Here is a 23,581-nt window from a genome sequence, read left to right as displayed (position 1 = left end):
GCAAGAATCCGTGTGATGAGCAACTACAAACAGAATCCAGGGCTTAAAGTACTCAGCCGGATTTCCAGCGTACGGCATTTGGCTGCGGAAAAAATCTTATATTTAAAAATAATATCACTTTCGTGTTCATGTGTCCATCTACCGATGATATGAGAGGAACTCTCCCCCGTCAAACTAACATTATTAGCCAATCAGAAGTAGAATGGGGCGGGTCAATAAGCTTCAACCGAGATCTGCATAGATGCTCGACTGCCCGAGCAGAGATGTCACAAAGGAAAGTAGGATGGAGAGTAAGTTCATGAACCCTGGGGAAGATACCCTCCTAATTGATAAAGGATTAAAGAATAAATGGCGCTGGCCGTGGATAGAAGAGCTGGAAAGATGGTAAGCCTTTTGGTGCAAGAAGTTAAAGGTGCTATTGACAACATTGATAACATCCAGCTACTAGATGTCACACTCACACTCCCTCCATCCTTTGCATTCACGTCACGTCAAAAACTAGCTTTAATGATATCTTACCGGTCAAGAAGGAAAGTGGCCACCTCAGCGTGGCTTTTCAGTCCTTGAAACTCCTTCAGCTGACTCCAACGATCAAATGCTGAACCAATGTTCACTCTGGTTTTGCGCCTCCTTTTGTCACTTTGCACTTGGGACTGGTACTGAAATGACGCCCGCTTACCGTCAAACTGTTTTGCACACTAACTGGCAACCCCAAAGACTCTTGACCCATGAATACGCAGAGATACCACGTGATACCAACGTTGTTATTCTATCAGCTCACAAGCCTTGCTAGAAGCAGCAGCCACACGTCACACATCTACACAGAGGTAAACAAACAATTACAGACCGTCAACATTTTTTTAAATGATTAATTTAGAATCACAAGAAGTGATACTTTTGATTCTGCACCTTTCGGAAAAACTCTGGATGTATTCTTTTTTTAAATTATTCGTTTACATAAAATGGTATCATTATGACCTTTAAGAGAAGCAGGTGCTTGCTTCTGCACTTTGTGCTCGAAAAAGCTCCTATAAATGGTCCTCATTTATATAGCGCTTTTATCCAAAGCGCTTTACAGTGTTAACTGACATTCACCCATTCATACACAGATTCACACACCGACGGCGGAGTCAACCACGCAGGGCGACAGCTAGCTCCTCAGGAGCAATTAGGGTGAGGCGTCTTGCTCAGGGACACCAGACACTCAGCTAGGAGGAGCTGGGGATCGAACCAGCAATCTTGCGGTTACCAGCCAACCCGCTCTACCTCCTGAGCTAATGCCCCCCCTCATATATGCAACAAGTGCTACCACGTCATGAATCAGACCCCGCTCATAGAGCAGCTGTAAATGGTGCTTATTCTGTTTAAAAAGTGGATCAATGTCGTTTTTCATATACCCTCAACTGAATGGTTGTGAATCAAATCTTATTCTGACTGAATTTCACATTCCCTTATAACATGTCACCTTGTGATAGTAGGTCATCTTGTAACCTGTCAAGGACCAAGCTTAGCAGCAAAACTTGATATCAAAAGTATCCTAAATGCATGTTGGAGTGAGGTGGAGTAGTACTTGTCACCTACTGACCTTGTTGTCATTGCAGTGTCAAAAGGCCCACCATAATCATTTCCATTTAACGTTTGTTGTTTTGTTTTTCTGACCCTGTGAATGTATCCACGTCACAGGACGACGACACATGATCAATCACCATTGTTTTAACTCCCATCAGCTGACTGACAAACGAGACGCAGGAATTTAGCCCGTGTCTCCCCATGGATCTTAAGGATTTACTTAAGAGCATTTATGCATACTCACTTTCACACATCCTCTCTCTCTCTCGATCATGCACCCGCTAACATTACATCAGGATTGCAATACATTGGTGGAAACCCTGACAGATTATGCCATTGCAGACAGACAGCTAATCTGTTTTGCGCACATACTGCATCTTAGTGTTGTCACGATACCAACATTTTGGTACCGGTACCAACATGTATTTCAGTACTTTTCGATACTTTTTCAAATAAAAAGAGAACGCAAAAAATGTAATTACTGACTTTATTTTAATAGAAAATCTTAGAACAATAACATATTAATCAGTAAATAAAATAAAATACCACAAAGACAAGCTTTATTAATGCACACAATTTTAAAATAATGCATGTATGCATTTTACACCACTGGGAAAAAAAATAAGGGACCACTTCAGATTTATTGTAAATCAGCATGGCTACATGTATGGCAAAACGTTTAAAAATCACTGTGAAAATATAAATACAATAATATAAAATATAATAATATAAATAAACCAGCTCTATTTTTTTTTCTTCCAGAGCTACTTTTGTTCAGAGTGCAGGGGGATGGCGCTTGCTTTTAGCACTGAATGTAACTTTTTTTCATGAGTAAATGACCCTGAGCTCAGTGTGCAGGTCTGGGTGCTTGTCCTTTAGGTGTTTGGCTAAGTTGGAGGTGTTTCCGCCCTTAGCCATGCATGTTTTTAAAACACTGTTTACACAGTGGTGCATCGGTGTTAATTGCCTCGCCTACGCTAAAGTACTGCCGTATCGCACTTCGCGCCCCTGGTTTGTCCACAAGTTGCGGCGTGGTGACGGTTGCAGCAGCCATCCCCCCCCCCCCCCCCCCCCCCCTCTCCCTCTCTCTCTCTCTCCCTCTCCAACGTCTCTGCTCTCTCCAAGCTTTCCTCCTGCTCCGTTTGTTGCTCCAGTCCCCGTTGCTCGCTTACTTGCTTGCTTTTTCTTTTTATCTCCCCAAGCTCCAGCTTGCTCCTCGTCAACTCAGCTGTTAGCCGCGCTGTTGTGGTCGCTGTTGTGGGCGCTGCTGGCGGCGCTGCAAGTACCGGTCCCGTCCAAATGCAATATAGTAATTATGGATTTAACATGTTTGTGCATCAGGTTATTTTGCAGCTGTTGCTTATTAGGCTCAACTGATAAGAGGTTAACGTCACAATGCCATAGTGGTATCGGGTGCAGTTGTATTGGAGTAGTTTTATGAGTATGAGTACCGTATCGGTCCCGATACCCAATACTGGTATCGATATTGGTGCATTGCTAGTCTCAATCTCTAGTTTCAAATCTTGTTCAATACAGCATGATGTTCATTTAGTAAATTATGCTCCCATTTAGAGACAAAAAGACCATAATGCTTGGCATGTTTTGGGGAGCTTATTTGTGATTGACAGGTTGATTCTATAGCCTTGCTACCGAGGCTACCATGGTACCAATGCAATTAGCTACTAAGATTACTTTAACACTTAGCTGGAAAGTTTACCTTTTTCTTCACACCAGAATCCAGATGGAGCCAGATGGATTAAGGTTGCTGCTTGGGGTGCAGCTCTGTCACTCCGCAGTCCAAATATGGTCACTTCTGTGAAAAATTACAAGATGGCAACAGCCAAAAACCAAGTAGGTGATGGCCAAATTCTGAACTTGAGCTTCAAAGTCGTAGTCCACAAACCAATGGGTGATGTCACGACTACATCCACTTCTTATATACAGTCTATATTTTTGCACCAATATAAATAAGCTAATAGTAATCTTGGATGGATAAATGAATGCATGGATGTTTATGAAGAGTAGTAGTACGTATGAATGAGTGTTTGCAAGGCATGTAAGGTAGAACAGAAGAATGTATTGTGGAAGAAAACTCTTCAGGTCCAATTCTGTGGCCGGTTCAGATGAGGTTTAATCACTGACAGTGGAAAAAGGAAGTCACAGCATTGCCATAAAATCCTCTCTGATGAGTGTGGGGCTAGCCAGAGTTTTATACAGAGTTTACAGAGAAGATGGAGGAAGGTGTGATGAGTGGATTTGCATTGATTCAATACACGTCTCTTCCAAGAGGCATCCAATCCAATCCACTTTATTTATATAGCACAATTTAAACAAACACAACAGTTTCCAAAGTGCTTCACAGTAAATAAATACATTTTTCAACACAACAGAAGCACAATAACAATGATGGACACAATAGGATAGAATAAAATAAAATAAGATAAAACGCAAATAAAACCAGATAAAATCAGATACAACTAAACTAAAATAATTAAAAAACAAATACAAATAAAGAAAATAAAAGGGTGCACTGCCCGCACAAGATAAAAATAAAATAAAATTAAAAAATAAAAAGGTAAAAAATATGCACATATACACATAAAATCAACACTCTACATGGTGTCAAACGCCAAAGAGAAGAGGTGGGTTTTAAGAAGAGATTTGAAATGAGACAATGAAGAGGCCTGTCTCATGTGCAGCGGCAATCCGTTCCAAAGTCTTGGAGCTGCGACAGCAAATGCTTGCTCCCCTCTGAGCTTCAGCCTGGCTTTAGACACTGTCAGGAGCAGCTGGTCAGCTGACCTGAGAGAGCGGCTGGGAGTGTAGGGGTGTAGCAGCTCAGAGAGGTAGGGTGGAGCAAGGCCATTTAAGGCTTTAAAAGCAAATAAAAGGATTTTAAAATGAACGGGCAGTCAGTGGAGTGAAGCTAAAATAGGTGAAATGTGCTCAAACTTTCTTGTGCCAGTTAAAAGACGTGCAGCAGCATTTTGAACCAGTTGAAGACGGGCAATGGAGGACCCACTAACCCCCATATAAAGTCCATTGCAGTAATCCAGCCGAGTGGTCACAAAGGTGTGGATCACTGTCTCAAAATGTTGTCTCTGGAGGAGCGGTTTAATTTTTGCCAACTGCCTCAACTGAAAAAAGCTAGACTTCACCACAGCTTTAATCTGGCTGGCGAATTTAAGCTCTGCGTCCACCTTCACCCCCAGATTGTTCACAATTGGCTTGTGATGTTGTGCCAAAGAACCCAGGTCAACTAGGGGGGTCACAGAAGTGCCACCAAAGACCATGACCTCTGTTTTGTTTTCATTTAAATTAAGAAAATGTAAAGACATCCAGGCTTTGATGTCATGTAGGCAGTCTAGGAGTGGCTTAATATTGTAGAGGTCTGGCTTTTTAAGGGGGACATAGATCTGACTGTCATCCACGTAACAATGAAAGGAAATGCCATGTTTCCTGAGAATCGAGCCAAGAGGGAGTAGATAGAGGGAAAATAAAAGAGGGCCAAGCACAGAGACTGCGGTACCCCACATGAGAGAGGAGCAGTGGAGGACACAGAGTCATCAAGGCTGACACAGAAGGTTCGATGTGACAGGTATGACCTGAACCATTCAAGTGCTCTGCCACTGATGCCCACCCACTGCTCTAAACGAGCAATCAAGATTTTATGGTCCACCGTATCAAATGCTGGAGTCAGATCTAAAAGAACAAGGACAACACAGTGACCAGAGTCAGTAGCTAAAAAGATATCATTAAAAACTCTTAAAAGCGCTGATTATTTGCTGTGCAATGTTTTAAAACCGGATTGGAAAATCTCAAGAATATTTTGTTCATTTAAAAAGTCCATGAGCTGAGAATGCACAATCTTTCCTAGATTTTAGAAAGGAAAGGCAATTTAGAGATAGGCCTGAAATGTGTCATCACTGTAGGATCAAGCCCATGTTTCTTCAGCAAAGGTTGCACAACTGCATGCTTAAAATTAGCAGGGACCACTCCAGAGGACAGACTGCTATTAATTACTGAGAGAAAGGATGGACCAACAGTCTGGAAAACCTCCTTAAAAAGTCGGGGAGTGACAGTATCTTCAGGGGACCCCGAGGGCTTCAAATGATCAACAGTGTTCTGAAGGAAGGACAGGGTCACAGGTTCAAATGTGTCCAACACAGCAGAGCATGGGACACAGACTGAAGGATCAATGGCAGGAGGTGAAATAAGTGCTCTGGCAGAAGACACTTTTATCAATGAAAAAGTGGAGAAATGTTTCACACATTGCAGGGGAGACCTCTATTCCAACAGTCTGTGGTGCATTCAGAGCAGAGTTAATAACTTTAAACAATACACGAGGCTTGTGGGAATTCAACAGAACAATATCAGAAAAATATTTTCTTTTAGCCTCTTTCACAGTGTATTGGTAATTACGCCAAGCATCCCTCAACAATTGAAAAGACACTTGTAATTTGTCGTTTTTCCACTTTCGTTCAGCTCTTCTACACTCCTGTCTGGCAGCACGGGTCGTTTCATTCAGCCAGGGCTCCGATGTAGTTTTATGCAGTCTGGTCTTTAATGGTGCCGCAATGTCTATGGCTGTTTGACAGGTGTTGAGAAACCATGAATTAAGAGCCTCCATATCCTCATACACAGATTCAGGAATGACGCAGCTCTGTCCGAAAGCGGCCGAAGTCGAAGGTGTGGCTGCTCTCGGGGGAGACTTGTTTCTCTACACAATGTCACAACAGGGACCACTCATCGGGCCTTGATCAATCAATGTCAATGTGAGATAAGGATGTTTCGGAGTCAGTCCAGGAAGGGGGAAAGACGAAAAGGTCTTCTCATCAGGATAACAAAAGTTTAAGTCCCAGTCGGCAAGTCCAGCGGATCGAGGGCACTCTGTCAGATTTTGAATGTTTACAACTCTCACGCTCCTCCCCCACGACCACTGAGCTCCTTCCCCTCGACTTTGTGCCCTTTCAAATCCCTTAGATCACGCCAACTTTGAAACGCGGGTCCGATGTAGACTCTCGTTTTATCACAGGTACTGTCTCAATCTTTCTTTTGTTTCGTATTTTCCACCGGTGTTTTCTTTTCCTTGGTTGTTTTGGACCTCTTCGTTTCGGTTTTCAACCGAGGAATTGGAAGCTGGACAGGATGAATTGGTGCTGTCGATTTTTGCGATTTCTTTTTTCTTTTTTCTAAAACCAGATGATTTATGTCGTCGGCTTCAGTGAATATGATAAAAAAAAATGATGCCGACTGGGACTCTAACCACAATCAAATAGGAGCAGCAGGACATTTGACCAGTACAAGAGAAAGGAGTATTAGGATGAGATTAAAATAAAACTGTGAGGTAACACATTTTCTTCTACAGAATGTGGGATGGCTCTTTTACACAAGCACATGGATGGCAATTTGCACAGCTCATTTTTAAGTAGCCCAAATGTTCAATGTACATTTGTACTTTTACCGGGTTTTTTTCTATACGTTTGTGTTGGTTGGATGTCTCTGTTGTATGTTGTAATGTTATTGATGCAGCAATTATCCAAGACAAATTTCTTCTTGGGGAGACCAATAAAGTAATTTTAACTTATCTGAAAGCATATTGGCTTTATTGTTGTGCAGTATGACAGATTTTTTGTGAATGCCTACTCTATCTTCTCTCCACAGCTGATTAGTTGCCAGAGGCGAGTGATGAAGCAGGAAATGATGCGACCCTCCAACACTGTCCATCTGTTGGTTCTGTGTGAGGACCACCGGGCCGGCATGGTCAAGCACCATTGCTGCCCTGGGTGTGGACTTTTCTGCCGGGTGGTGAGGCGAAACAAAACACTCATATTGCCTGTTATATGTAACAGTACTATGTACAGTAGAATGTAACAGGATTATGCTGGTAATATATGGGAAGATTTCAAGTAGAATGCATTAACAAGAAAGATTTTGGTAAAATTTTACACAGCCATGAATAAATAATAAATATTAATATTAATAAATCATAATATCATCCATTATTTGCTCTTCTTCCATTTCCTCTGCCCTTTGTCTTTTTCTTCACCTTTATCATTATTTTTTTGTCTTTATATTTTACATTCCTGCTTTAAATTTGTCTTCTATTTAACCCATTTCCATGTCCCTCTTATCTTGTTTTCTTTTTCTTCTGTATCCTGCATCCTACCTCTTCTACTCCCTCCTCTCTCTTACTCTGACGTACTTTAAAGGGATAGTTCGGAATTTTGGGCAGAAGACCTATTTTCCAAGTCAGCCGATGTGTTCGAGACATCTGGAGACGTTTTCAAGAAATTTCATTCAGTTCTTCTAGTTGCCGAGTTCGCTTATGCTATGGCTAGCGCAAGTCAATCGTTCTAGCTAGCATGGCATTAAAAACACTCATACCGACTCCACAGTGCACCCGAGGCAAATCAATTAAAACACTAGACTAATATTTGAAACAAAACTAGCCTTGCATCGCATGAATCATCCATTTTTTGAGGGACTAGTTTCTCAGCAGCAGCGGAATTTTACTTTGCTCCGTCGGACTCAAAACTCTGGATTCCAAACGCTGCTCGGAATCCAGCCGGTAAATACACACCTGAACACCGCCGATTTGTCGGCGCTTAAGCCCCCAAGGCTGTCTGAAAAGCCCTCGGAGCTCACGTAAACACCGGGCAGCACAAGGCCCCGCGAACCCACAATTGCGCACCGCGAACCCGAACCTCTGCTCCGTCCGGAGAACCGTAAGCCCTCGGAGGCGTTGCCCTTTGAGCATCCCTCTCGCGCAATTCTTCCTCTGTATATTCAGGCTTGTACAGGTACGCTTGGGTTTGGGTGGAAAAAAACACCTCATCAGAGTCTTCAAAAGTTTCAGTATATTCTCCAAAAGTGGCCATTTCTGTGAGATTGAAGAAACTAGCACTGCAGGCTACTCTGCGTCTGTAGCAATGACAGCAGGTAAACAAACTATTATAGAACCGGTAACTTATAACTGCTAGGTGATATCAGTCCACCGCTGCCATAGCCTACTAGGAAGTATGACACGCTGCTGCTGCTGCTGAGACATAAATCCTTAAAAATGCAAGGTTGGTTTTATTTCAAACATTCTATCAACACCGATATGTACATCGATAGTCTGCCATTACAATTGATTTGCCTCGGGTGCACTGTGGAGTCGGTATGAGTGTTTTTCTTGAAAACGTCTCCAGACGTCTCGAACACACCGGCTGACTTGGAAAATAAGTCTTATGTCCAAAATTCCGAACTATCCCTTTAAAACCTCTCTCTGACTCCCAACCAGGGGTACTTTTTTCAACTAAATTGAACAAGACTGGGTTGAATCCTAGTATGGACATTACCTTACATGGATAGTCAGTGGTAGTGTTTATAATGTGAATTCCTGGATATTAAATCTTATTATTATATTAAATCTTTGGCTAGGCATGGGACAATAAAATTTCATGTCACGATTATCCTGGCCAAAATAAATATGATTCATGTTTTTATCTAAATAATCATCAAAATATACTAAAAACGATATACTTAAAATGGCATACTGTAAAACATACATTTATTATTTATTATATTTTTGCATCACAGATGAGTGATTACTTTTTAATTAAAAAAATAAATTAAATTATCAAAATCAGACGATCTTAAATTATAAGGTCTCCCTGCATAATAAAGGATAAATAGATATATTTTTTAATCCCATAATTTTTAAATCAGCATCTCTCTTTCGGTTGTCTACCATGATATCAGGCTAGATAGTGTTTTCAAGTTACTCCTAACATATTTTGCAGCTATCCTAATAAATGAACTAGGATCAATTATTGTGATTGTTAATGCAGTGTTTTGTCTGCTCTTTATCACAGGGCACCTTCATGGAGTGCAGGCCTTATGGCAGTATCTCTCACCGCTTTCACCGTGAATGTGCTTCCATATTGAGGGATCTCAGGTTTTGCCCGCACTGTGGAGAGGATGCCAGCGGGGCAAAGGAGGTCACAGTGTCAAAGGCTGATTCGTTTCCCTCTGTACCCAGAACAAACCCTGGGCCATTAATTCCAGCTATACCCACTGTAGCCACCCTGCCATCAGTACCTACCACGCCTGTTGAACCATGGATACTCAGAGCTAAGAAGACCAGCGAACCACAGAGGAGGAGAGATGAGAACTCAAGCAGGTAACACTGACTCATTTATAAAGTGCTTTTCTAGCTAACTAGCTAGTCAAGGCGCTTCACACTACATTCAGTTACTTGTACCCGTTCACACATACATTCATACACTGATGGCAGAGGAGCCGCCTGCACATCAGGATCTAACTCATTCATACACATTCATACACATTCACACACCGATGGCGCAGCATTGGGGGCAATTGGGGTTCAGTATCTTGCCCAAGGACACTTTGGCATGTAGACAGGAGGAGGTGGGATTCAAACTGCCAATCTTTTGTTTGGAGGACGACTCACTCTACCTCTGAGCCACAACCACCCTCAAAGCCTAACTCCTATTCCTAACTCCTATTACAAACTCCTATTCCTTGACCTCTGGGGAAAACGTCGCGGGGTTAAGGACAGGTTATAGGAGAACTCAAAAGGATTTAGGAAAAGTTGACTGCGGTGCTCAGAGAATCAGACCGAACTTTCACTAAACTACGTCATTATAATGCTGCTGATGATTGACAGCTGATGATCGGCACCTGTGATTGACGTGCGTCTGCGCTGGAGAATCTACAATAATGGACTACAAAAAGCACGTCGTCTACTTCTCCCCATGTTGTTGGATTTATAAACAGCTCGTTCACTGACCGGCTTCAGGTCCAGCAGCTCCTCCTTCCTGTTTGACCAATTGCTGTATTTTAATTTCATTGGTGGTTTTAGTTTCATTTCTGTCAAATTTGTAACATGATTGAAATAATTAAAAATATCATTACATTATTATCACTGTCCACACACATTTAGCAACACAATTCCAATTACCATGACTGCGGTGGAATAGTCTATTTCTCTTAGGAAGGTACCTAACTGAAGAAGTGACCCGGAAGTAAACAAGTGGCCGCCATGATAAGAGCCGTTCAGATTCTCTAAATGCAAAGGAAAGGGAGCTCCAATGCTTCCTTTCAGAGCTCCTTTAGCATCGGATACAACGGACCTTCCTATACAAAAGGAAAGGAGATCACGCCGACCCACAATTCTTTGCGAGAGTAACATTTAAAGTGCTGCACACCTCAGCCGTTCATGAACACAAACAATATGCTTATTTGCATATTTAACAATGACTTTCATGCAGATATATAGTAATTGGAATTGAGCAGAACCGTCATGAATGATGCGTGCGTCTGTGGGTCGGGCCGGGCTTGGGTCAGGCTCGGGCAGAGAAGCTAAACTCTGGGGAGAAGTGGACAACGCACTTTTTGTAGTCCATTATTGTAGTTTCTCCAGCGCAGACGCACCTTAATCGCAGGTGCCGATCATCAGCTGTACATCCCATTATAATGATGTAGCTTAGTGAAAGTCCGGTCGGATTCTCTGAGCACCGCCTTTCCTTAACCCTGTGACGTTTTCTCCAAAGGTCAAGGAATAGAAGTTAAGAATAGGAGTTAGGACCTAATTTTTTGACTATTCGACTGCAACCCTTGTGTTTGTTTCCATCTACGTTTTGCAGACGTTAACATACTATATTGACCCGCACATTTTGATTCTGAAATTCCTGTGGAACTCCTGTGACCCTGTTACCGTATTCGCGTGAATACAGCCGCAAAATCATTAACCCATTGAGGGCTGGATTCAAAATCGCATCGAAAAATGAAGTAAAAAAAATTCTGTACAGTTTAATCCGACTTAAGCCAACTCATATTGTGACTCAGTCATGTGCAGGGTTCGACTGTAAACACTGCCTTTGCACCGCAATTTAAAAATATGACAAATTGTTTGTGCATTGTGTGTTGACACACGCGTCTGTGCATTCTTTGTTTAGCACTAGTCTCATGTTCCTCACTTCTCTGATGGATGGACAAACATTTGTACCATTGCCAGGAATAATAATCAGGCTCAGCCTCTGTATGAATCCCCTCTGATCCAGCTCCGTTACCGCTACTGCATGCTCTGTACTGAACTGTACTTTCCCTTTCCTCTTCATTTAATAATAATAATGGATTGGATTTGCATGGCGCTTTTTTTCAAGAGACCCAAAGCGCTCTGACAGGGTTCCAGGTTCCATTCATTCACACACAGTCATACTGGTGGTGGGAAACTACGACAGTAGCCACAGCGGCCCCTCCGACCACCACCTCAATCATACAGCAGTCATACACATTCACACGAGGCAAGCTGGGTGAAGTGTCTTGCCCAAGGACACAACGACCATGACACAGTGACAAGGGCGGGGATCGAACCATCGACCCTCCGAACATTGGCCAACCCGTTCTACCAACTGAGCCACAGTCGCCCCCATTTGGGCTGTTAATGTCTCACTGCTGCAGCTGATGTGAACACTTTTTCATTATGAACACATTAGTTATTTTCATATTTGCAGCTTCTGCCTCCAAATGTCTTTCCTTTTTCTCCCTGATCTTCTACGCTTAGCTTATTTATGATTAGATACAAATGTTACTGCTTGCTTTCTGTCTTCAGGTTAAATAGTCAGGCTGTGTGTGATGCAGGTGGCCAACCTGGAGAGTCACTGGAAAACATCCTGATGGCACTGGATGATGAGAAGTAAGGTTAACCATGAAATATTTTGCTTTCATTTTGTAAATAAAGTACATTGTAGGAACACAGTTTGACCCTTTTTATTCTTTTTAGCCTGAAACCCAAAAAAATGAAATACCCCACCAAACAGCTGTACATCTCTGCAAAACAAGGAGAGCTCCAGAAGGTCATTCATCTCCTCGGTAACTCAAATTTGTTACTTGCAGCTTCAATAACAATGGCTCAATATAAGTTTTTGCATTTGTATTGTCACACTGATAGACCAATCTTTGTACTTTAAAGTTGATGGGAAGGACCCCAACTTTTTGATGGAGGGCCAAAACAAAGTCACCCCTCTTCATGCAGCAGCTGCTGAGGGTCACCAGGAGATCTGCCACATGCTGGTCCAGGTGAGGAGGCTGACTTGACAGGCTGCACCATAGAACCTGTATTTGTAATTGGGAAGCCCTATGAGGGAAGCAACAATTGCTTCCCTCATAGTTTCACCTGACGAGGACCTGAGGCCAGACGCCAGGTGCCCTTGTCCACAATGTCGGGTCACAGATGACCTTCTCTATAAAGGCCCCCACACCCCGCCCAGACGTCCAACTGCCTTATCCGACCACTCTCCGCCCACTCTGTTGCCTCTCGTCTGACCCGTTCGGCAGAAAAGTTGCGTTGTACACACCGCTTCGACGTGCTTCCGACAACACAGCAGCGTGTACGTTCTGTGCTTGCGCGAGATGCAATAAGCCTCCTTAACAGCGGGTGGCGCTAGTCTCGTGCCAGTACTCCAAAACAGGAAATGACGGGACGGAACGGAGTGCAGATAAAAACAATGCACACACAGTCTTGGTTCAGTATTCGTTCGACTCGAGAAGACCTTTGTGGACTAAATACTTGGCATTTCTGGAAAGATGACTCTGGCTAGGGTGACACTCGCGTTGTGTGCTCTCGGGCTCATTATTTTACGAAGACATCGTCTCAGAACGAGTAATACGGATTGTTGTTTACCATCGTCACTTCCGCCCCGCCCACACACCGCCATTGGATACTCTGATTCGCTAGCACACCGCCAATCAGAGTATCCAATGGCTCAGACGTCCAACAGCCCACCTCCTCAGACTTCGTATGCTCAGTCTGATCAGACAACGTCCGCGCGGCTCCGAAAGCTTCCAACGCAGCTGTACACACCAAACATATGTGTTCCCGACCTCGTCCGAGCCTCTCCAAACGCTTCAGACGTCCAACGGTTGGGCCGGTGTGTTCCTGCCTTAAGGCCTATGGCACAGCGGCGCGTATGGGTCGTATCGGCAATTCACTCTCGCAACTGATGCCTTCCCTCTCAGCTTCCCTGCAGCGGGCTGAAGCTGACGCATCCACCATCAGCCTCAGTGATGCGTCACTGCAGGCTTTTGCCCTAATGTAGAGGGAACTGGGCCATCTGATGTCCATTCTCGTACAGACTCGCTGCCAGGTCTGGCTGGGGCAGTCACCCTTGTCCGAAACATGTAGGAGGACCCTTTGCAAGGTTACGGTGGAACCAGGGGAGATGTTTGGCGCAGTCGCTCTACAGGCGCTCAAGCGGACTGTCCAGGCTGATCGCACCAGGCGACAGTTCTCTGGTCTTCATGCTGTTGCCGAAGGAGACTGGTTCACCTCAATCGAATTGAAGGATGCCTATTTTCATGTTCCTATTGTGCCTCATCACAGGAAGTAACTTCGTTTTTGCTTTCCAAGGCCGTCATTTTCAGTTCAGTGTGCTCCCGTTTGGGCTCTCCCTCTCCCCATGGGTATTCACCAGGTGCATCGCGGCAGCTCTCTTGCCTCTGCAGTTGCAGGGCTTGAAGATTCTACCATACCTGGACTATTGGTTCATTTGGTTTCACTTCTCTCTCATGTGTCCCAGCTGGGTCTGAGAGTGCACTAAGAGCTCTCTGATCCCCTCACAGACCATAACCTTCATCAGTGTGGATCTGGACACCGCTACTATGAAAGCCCCGCCCTCACTTCGACCCATGGGCTCCGTTCTGTTTTGTTGCGAATTTGTCACAACGGATGCCTGCCTCTTCGGGTGGGGCGCGGTGTGGCAGAACAGGACAGTTCACTGCGGGCTGTGCACCTAGCACTCAAGCACCATATCTGAGAGGCAAGCACGTGCTTGTCCGGTCGGACAACACTGCGGCAGTCTTCCATATAAACCATCAAGGGGGCACCAGGTCCACACGGTTACTGCAGGTGTCCCAGGCTCTTCTAACATGGGCAGCCCCTCGCCTGACCAGCCTACGGGCGGCGTATTTACCGGGGGATCGGAATCAGGTCGCGGACTTCCTCTCCCGTCACAGGCCCCCACCAGGAGAGTGGCGGCTTCATCCAGAGGTGGTGCACAAAATTTGGGGTCTCTTCGGCAAAGCAGAGGTGGACCTCTTTGCCTCGGAAGAGTCAGCCAACTGCCCACTCTGGTTCTCCTTAACGGAGACGACCAGCCCTCTGGGTCAGGATGCTCTGGCCCATGCGTGGCCGGACAGCCTTCTCTATGCCTTCCTGCCACTTCCCCTGATCTTCCAAATGCTTCTCAGGGTGCTTCATCAGGGGCACAGGCTTCTCCTGGTGGCCCCCTTCTGGCCTGCCAGGACTTGGTTTCCCCTGCTGCACAAACTTTGCTGCGGGACACCCTGGCACCTTCCAGAGAGGACAGACCTCTTGTCGCAGCTGAAGGGTCGGATTTGGCAGCCCAACCCTTGCTGCCTCCGGCTTTGGGTTTGGCCACTGCAGGGCCCAACCCGCTGCTGAGCGACTGCATAGAGCCTGTCAGGAGAACTATTTTGAGTGCCAGAGCACCCTCTACCCGCCTGCAGTATCGGAACAGGTGGAAACTATTTTCCAACTGGTGTTCAGTTGAGAACATCAATCCAGTGCACTGCTCGGTGCCTACCATTCTGAGATTTCTGCAATAGCTCCTAGATCGTGATCGGTCGCCTTCTACACTGAGGGTGTATGTGGCTGCTATTTCATCGCAGCACGCCAGAATCGACAACAACGCAGTGGGGAGCCACAGGCTGGTGTCCCTCTTCTTGAAAGGGGCGCTGAGATTGCGCCCTCCTAGCGCCCCCAGAGCTCCGGCATGGGACCTGTGGCGTTACTTTGTGGCCAAACACGGCTTTTCTTCCCAAGGTGCTGGCGTGCTCGCACCTCAATCAGCCTATCCAACTGGCTTGGTTCGAACCCCCATTATGAGAAGGGTGATAACTCTGAGCTGTTGTGCCCGGTGCGGGCCCTTAGAGCCTATGTAGATGCTACTGCAGGCATAAGGCTGTCCGACCAGCTTTTTATCTGTCACGGTGACTCTGTTGGTATGAGTCATCCAGTGCTAAGTACTGCCTCTGGCGGTCAGTAAGGATGAAATAGAACAAAAGTTACGAATGTAACTACGGTTCTATGAATCCTGGATGACCGCCAGAAATCCAGGTCACTCAGAATCTCGTGAACCGCAAGAAGATTCTGAAGGAAGCGATCTCGTGGATGACGCTGGAACTTATACCTGAGCCAGGGGTCATCCGAGGTCACATGTGACTTTGTTGATATTAATACTCAACCTGCGCATGCGCGAGACAGAAGATATCCAGTGCTTAGCACTGCCTCTGGCGGTCATCCAGGATTCATAGAACCGTAGCTACATTCGTAACTTTCGTTTGACTGACTTGGTGTTGTACTGTGATGATTAAGTGTTCCCTTTAGTTTTTTGAACAGTATATTTCTATGGATTCGTCTCAATCACAATGCTCTCTCTACTCTCGTCTGACTGCAGAGGGCCAGCCCTATAAGTTGCGGCCATGAATAATGAAACATTGTCACATGTTAGTGACCATCAGTTAGTTGTACGCTACTTTTCAAGATGAATTGTGGAATGCTTTGAGTCCTTTATATAGGGTCTAATAGTTCTCACCCTCCACTCAGACAGTACTGCAACATGGCAAAATAACTATTTAATGGACTATATAATGAGTAGTAAGTGATTTCAGACTCGGAGTGTTTTAGTAGTGATGCTGTTTGTATATGTGTGGAACACATACTGTAGGCTGGAGCCAACTTGGACATGTTTGATGAGCAACAGAGAACACCACTGATGGCAGCCTGTGAAAACAACCACCCGGACACAGTGAAGTACCTGCTGAGAGCTGGAGCAGCTGTCAGCCACAAGGTGGGTCAGTCTGTTGGACATCCAAGTCCTATGAGCTTGATGTGTGCTCGTTTCAAATTCTGCTTCCTCAGTCATCATTCAGTCCAGTCTCACTCTATCTTACTCCATCAACTGCTGCCACTGCTCAGGCCTACTACTTCTACTCTTAGTTAGTAGTAAGTTAGTATGGCATGGTATACCTATACTAATAAAGTATCCCGATACCCTGCTGTTAAAAACTGTATGATATCCCGTTTTATAAGCATCGTTAGCCGCGCATCAATGTGCAGGAGCGTCGGTGTGATGTTTGTGCATTATTCTGCTAGAGGACTGAATTGGATCCCACAAGAGGATGGCTTTAACTTTGCAGCAGACAAAACATAAACTACAGGTCTGGGAATTAGCTAGCATAGCTAAAAAAATAAAGCAGGCTGCCCAATCCTGCTCTGAGCTGGATTCATAACAGCAACAAGGAAGATGACATCACAGGTCTTACTACTGACCAAATGTACTGATAAACTTTGACTCACCAGCTTTTCTGAATCTGTCCAAGCATCCTCATTTGTGTTCATTCGTGTTCCTAACACTATACATGCCAGAGAGGAGAGGGGTGTCTTTATTTATTCAATCATGGACAAATAACCACTATTGCGGCTTTGTACATGTTGTGGAATTTCATAACATCATCTGGGTGCTAGCAAGACACACCTTGGGTGGTTTACTACAGCTGTATGAACCCAAAATAAATAATTTTGCTGTGATTTAATTGCAATGAACCGATAAAAAAGGATGCAAAAACAACTATGTAATGATGACGATTTGTAAAAGTCTGAAGTCATCCTTTGTTAGGTTTATGTCTGTGTAAATAAGCAGATTTCGTAATTTTCTAATTGGTGTGCCGGGACAGATTTTGTGTCATGGCATTGATTTTGTAGGCAATTGCACTACTACACTTTGTGTTTAGTATTTTATTCATTTTTTTGACAGTGACAGTGCATTTTATATTATATTTTTTTATATAGAATGTTTATTCATTTTCAGTTTTACAACAAGTAGACAAGTATCCAGTAAACAATACCTTAAACAAATAAACAAACAAAAAACACACACAACGGCTCAGTTACACACATATACAGTTCCACATATGGAGGAGGAAATAAAAATACAAAATGCACAGCAGTATGCCCTCCCTTATGGCCTTTCAGGAAATCCTTTTAACAAAATGGCTGAAACATTCGGGTCAAGATAGTTCAGATAAGGTTCCCAAACTTTATAAAATTGTTTTCATTTAGAGTGTACCATACATGTTATATATTCCAAGGGTATCAGATCAGCCAGCACCATAGGCCAACCTTTAACTAATCTCTATCACTTATCCACTGCAATAAAATATTCTTCCTAGCTGTGTAAGAATACAATACAGTCTCTGATTTATTAACAAAATATATCTGGCTGGAAGGCCTAGAATAAGAGACATTGGGTCCATCTGTAGTTTCAGTCCTAATATCTTTTCAATTTCCGTTAAGATATTACACAAATATCTTTGTAACTTGTGGCATGACCAGAGACAATTAGCTAGTGTTCCAGTTTCTGTTTTACATTTAAGACACATTGGTGATAAAGTGGAATTAAAATTGTGTCTGCGGTTGGGGGATATATGCATTCTATGCAAAATCTTAAATTGTATTGACTTGGTATGGTTACATACTGAAATTGATATAGGTCCATATGCCACTCATTATCAGGGGACAGTGCATATTCATAAACATTTCTGTAAATATGCCAGATTTAGCCAGAGGCTAGTTTCCATCTGTAGTCCTGGCCAGATGTAACAAAAGGCTCCCTAAAAAGTAAAACAACAGCAAATTTACAAGTAGGGTTAAGAAAAATACACATTAACTACGATTAAAGCAATACAGCATGCCATTAGCGTAAAGCACATACAGCGAGGCATGCATCGGTACATTAAGATGTGTTAGACATACAGGCAGTAGCCCACCGGAGCATACAGTACATGCACACAACAGGAAAACATACAACAACATTGCATAAAGAAGGACAAAAAAACAACATGTCTATCAATCATGAACAAACAAACAAACAAAGAATAAAAACTACAATAGTACATATGAAGCAGCACATGATAGACAGAACGAACTACACAGAAGCACACCACAATGGAGAGATGCAGGAAAAATGTATAGACACGCTGATACAAGAAGGCAACAGCAGGGGGATCAGGTTTAGTGCTGGCAGGTCATATTATCAATGAACCACTGTTTCAGATTGGAACTTAAGGACCGATATGTTTTTAGGTCTCGGATACCTGTTGAGATGTTGTTCCATTCTCGTGAGGCCGTGACAGAGAAGGCTGACTGACTAAAGGCACTTTTCCATAATGGAATAATGGAGTCCCCTCTTGTGACTCCTCTCGTGATCTGATGTGGATTTGTTCTAATGTTAACAAATTCTCTGAGTTGAGGAGGGGACATGCCATGTACGATTTTGTAGAAGAGACATGGGTTTTTGTGCTTAATCATGTTTTCCCAACTCAGTAGAATGTATTTTCTTAAAATTGCACAGTGGTGGAATTGTTTTGGTTTTTTGTCCAGAGCTTTAAGGGTTTGTTGAAACAAAGACTGTAATGGATTTAGTGTTGTGTGATTAGCCTGAGACCAGCTAGTCAAACAGTAGGTCATGTAAGAGAATATCATTGAATGCATGTACATCATGGCTGCCTGGGTGGACATGGAGTTTCTTATGAATTTGAGATTGGCAAGATTGAATTGAATCTGTTTACAGACTGTTTTTAATTGTGCCCTGAAATTGAAGTTGGAGTCTAGAAGAATACCAAGGTATTTAAATTCTTTAACAATTTCTAGTTTTTCTCCTGACACAAGAACATCTGGGTTTTCACTTGAGACATTTGTTTTGGAGAAGAACATACCAACAGTTTTAGATACATTTAGTTGGCAACAGCACTGATTTAGCCATGCTGTCATTTTCACCATAGCATTTGTGAGTTTGGCAGCCACTTCGGTTTTTGTCAGTCCATATACAGCACAGTGTCATCAGCATACATTTGAATGTGAGCCTCTGGACATACAGATGACAAGCCATTAATATACAAACGGAATAAGAGTGGGCCCAGTATGGAACCCTGCGGGACACCAGTGGCCAAGGAGAGGGTGTCAGATTGCTGGTTATTTATTCGAACAGTTTGAGATTGGTTAGAGAGGTATGATTCAACCCATTTAAGTGCATCAGCAGAAAAATTCAAAGTTGATAACTTTGATAAGAGAACCCTATGATTCACCGTGTCAAATGCTTTACCGAGATCAAGAAAGACAGCACCGACAACGCCACGCTTATCTAACAGTGATTTAATTTTTTCAGCGAAGAAACAATTAGCTGTCTCAGTTGAGTGGTTGGATCTGAAGCCAAATTGCATTGGATGAAGGGGGAATGAGCTATTATTCAGGTGGTGTATGATTTGCTCAGCTACACACTGCAACTTTAGACATTATAGGAAGGATGCTAATGGGCCTATAGTTACAGGTGGAATGATGATCACCGGATTTGAAAATTGACGTGACAATTGCAGATTTACACATACTTTGAAAGGTTAACAATTTTAGTGATGGGACTGGCTAATGATGAACCGATATCTTTAAGCATGGTTGAGTCCATACCAAATACATCTTTTGCTTTTGAGGGTTTGAGAGATCTAATAATACCTATGATTTTTGTATTAAAGCATAAGCCTTTACTGGACTCTAGTGGGTGGGAGATGAATACTAATCCAGAGGCCAAAAAAATCCTCTAACTTCTGGACTAAACAGTAGTCGCAGTAGCAAAGTAGTTCAATGTGAGCTGTGTTGTCTTTCCAGGATGTAATGGGTTTCACCTGTCTGCATCTGCTAGCTAAACTGGGACATTATGATATAGCCCATCATCTGCTCTCCAAGGCATCTAAATACATCAACTGTCAGGTAAAAACATACACTGCTTCATATACAAAATGCTGCTAGAAGATCTTATGTCAATATAAATCTTGTACAAGTTTTACAGCTTGTGTCTGTGCAGGATGACGGAGGATGGACTCCCATCACCTGGGCCATCGAGTACAAGCACAAGGAGCTGGTCCAACTGTTGCTGGCCAGAGGGGCAGACGTTAACATCAGAGACAAGGTCGGTGTTCCACACAAACACACATACCATAACACTGTTTTCATATATAGAGATTTCATATACATTTCATATAGCATTTCAGCTCAACTCTCCCTCAAGTGTAAGCTTATAACACAATGCACAATGTCTCTTGCTGGCGACAGCCATGGCCGGACGCTATATGTTTTTTGGGCGGTCCGTTCATCTGTGCCGTCCATTGTTGTGAAAGTGATATCTTAGGAACACCTTGAGTGAATTTCTTTTTATATTTGGCTCAAACAGCCACTTGAACTGTTCAGAATGTCGTGGTCAAAGGTCACTGTGCCCTCAAAAAAACATGTTTTTGGCCATAACTAAAGAATCCATATGCCAATTGAACAATAATGTCTAATAGCAAACAACCAAACTTATGAACTTATACAGCACATTTAATTCCAGTAGTGTTAAGATAAAACTTTAGACATAAGTTATTACAAATTAAACTGATATACATACATCATGCACCTGAATTAAACCATTACGGAGGAAGAATAAAAATGAAAGTAATCGAGATCAAGATTCTTTCGAGATCAGCAACCAACCATTTGCAATTTCAAAGACAAGTGAATTAAAAGCAAAAGAATAAAATAAAGACAAATCAGAATAGTAAAAACCAAGATGTTACATGAAGCTGGAAGAGAGCAATAAAAGTACTTTATCTCCAGGTGAAAATTGTCTAGTTCCTCTATTATACAGGCGCTGTGGACGTTCCTAGGCCCGGAGAAAATTCTCCCGTGCTCTCAGGTCCAGGACGTACTGAATCTTGTTTTTCAGTTTTTGTTTTTCGGCACCAACAACTGGGCGATTTCATCATTCTCTGTATAATCTGTCCCCAACCACTGAAAAATGGGAATATGTCCACGCTGCGTCAGGGCAAACCAGCTGATCATCAATTCATATCACTTGGTCAAAAGCAAATCGTAGAGTGTCGTCACGAGAATACTCAAGTGGAAAACCGTCCATGGAGGATAACACTGGAGCCGGCTCCCCTAACCGTCTGCAGCGTCGCAGACTGCTAACCACAGTGCACATATCCCATGTCCCTGTTCAGGTTCCACTGTGGCATAGATTGTTGCCACGCGGCCACCTACCGTGGAGTAGTGGTGTGACAATATATTGAAATATCATTGTATCATGATACTCCCTGCTGCAATACATTATCGATGCACAAAATATTGATATTACATTTTTTTTATTTTATATATATTTTTATTAAAATATGCAGGAACTATTTACTAATTCCATGCATTAAGTCTGTTACCAATATGCCTCACCAGAGTCACTACTACATGACTCCTCTTGGCCTTTTGCCAGTTTGTGGCTATTGGAATGATGGCACATGTAGACATGTTCAGTCAGTGTGTATACGTTTGGACAAAGCTAAGACTCTGCACTTTGTCATACATTGTTTAATCTCAGTTGACAAATTCTGTAAAACTGACACCACAGTGCAGTGAATAAACAGTATATGATTAATTCCTGCTTTCACCTTTTCACTGGTATTTCTTTCTCCTTCAGATACACAGAGATCATAATTCATATCATAGATGATTACCTTCAATGTATCGAGTATCGCCGAATCGCAGTATCGTGATATCATCCTTATCATGGGCAGAGTATCGCGAGTAACTCTGTGATTCCCACCTCTACTGTGGAGCAGTTGATGCTGCTGCCGTGAACCGCTTCTACACACCTCTCTCTCACCGCGCCCACCTCCACAACGGTCATCCAGGCTACTGAAGGCACAGCTAGAAAGGAATTTTTACAGTTTAATTTTAAAGGACAATAGCAATGGAGCACAGTTAACAGTGGGAACAATGTTCCAGCGGCTGGTGGCATTTCACTAGCTTTTGTGGTGACGGGAATAATTGCATAAAATTATAAAGTGAACCATTTTGGACAGACGTGGATATAAATTGCAACATTAGCGGAATCTGTAATTGTAGTTTACCGCTAACCTGACTAGACCTAAACTAGACTAGACTAGAAGATATGGATCATTATTATGTCACCATCAGGCAGCAACCTCTGGTTCTGAAAAGTGAAGCCAACACTGAAGTGCCTTAAATAAGCATTCTCTCAACTAGCCACCAGTGGCAGCCATTCTGGCTGCCAAAAGAAGTCCAATTGCCTGGTAGTCTATGAGAAAATGACCCTACTTCTCACTTAATCTACTATCTCAGTCAATTCTCTCCAGCTTAACTCCAATAATTTAATTTTGTTTCATTCATCTTTTCAGCAGCTAATTGCAGCTACTTTAAACGCACACTATTTCTGCTGCAGCAATCACATCTCTCTCCTTCTCTTATTTGCCTTTTCGCTGGTTAATTCCAGTTGTCTCTCCGTTAGCAACTTTAGCTCACCAGTTATAGTAGCAGCTGTGATGGCTTCTCTTGTTCTGTTGTCTCCTGCCCGGTGTGTCTAATGTTAAGCTACTTCCCCGTCTCCAAATGTAGCCCACTTTTTGTGTTGGAGGTGAGGGTTAATGTTTTGGATGCACGGCTCCGCATCACCAATCGCATGTGCACCCAAAATGGTCACACTCTGGAGCCCTGTATCATCGTCATCATCATCTATTCCTGCACCTTTTGCACTCTACACATTTTACAAGTCATTTTCCTGTATTATACACTATATTGCTTAAAGGAGACATATTATGCTCATTTCTGCTTGTTGACATGGGTCTTTGATGTCTAAATGGAATGATAGTAACATGCTTTGGTCGAAAAAACCCAAGGATTGAGCACAGCAGGGTTCTCAACATACCAGTTTCACAGCCCTGCTTTCAGCGGCCGGATTCAGTGACTTTCCCTCTAAATGCTAATGAGCTACTGCGTGCGCCGCCCAAACGGTCTTGGCACCGCCCACCTCTTCCTGCCGGGCGTAAGACGTGAGGACGCCATTTTGTAACCATAACAACGGTTGATTCGGGGGAGAAATGGCTG

At 43.3% G+C, this 23,581-nt stretch overlaps 1 protein-coding gene across 3 annotated transcripts in view; it reads left to right on the top strand.

Moving 5' to 3' along the window:
- LOC311022746 (histone-lysine N-methyltransferase EHMT1-like) overlaps positions 1 to 23,581 on the top strand; it is a 76,179-nt gene that overhangs the window by 25,352 nt on the left and 27,246 nt on the right. For all 3 annotated transcript variants that reach the window (XM_084024271.1, XM_084024269.1, XM_084024270.1), the window contains exons 7-14: positions 7,234 to 7,377; positions 9,429 to 9,736; positions 12,191 to 12,274; positions 12,362 to 12,450; positions 12,551 to 12,657; positions 16,326 to 16,448; positions 20,318 to 20,419; positions 20,514 to 20,618. In XM_084024271.1, the coding sequence (XP_083880397.1) occupies positions 7,234 to 7,377; positions 9,429 to 9,736; positions 12,191 to 12,274; positions 12,362 to 12,450; positions 12,551 to 12,657; positions 16,326 to 16,448; positions 20,318 to 20,419; positions 20,514 to 20,618 (1,062 nt within the window). The remainder of the gene's footprint in view (positions 1 to 7,233; positions 7,378 to 9,428; positions 9,737 to 12,190; positions 12,275 to 12,361; positions 12,451 to 12,550; positions 12,658 to 16,325; positions 16,449 to 20,317; positions 20,420 to 20,513; positions 20,619 to 23,581) is intronic.

This window comes from Eutrigla gurnardus (genome assembly GCF_963514095.1).
Source record: "Eutrigla gurnardus genome assembly, chromosome: 13".
Lineage (NCBI taxonomy): Eukaryota > Metazoa > Chordata > Actinopteri > Perciformes > Triglidae > Eutrigla > Eutrigla gurnardus.
This window is presented reverse-complemented; position numbering and strand designations above follow the sequence as displayed.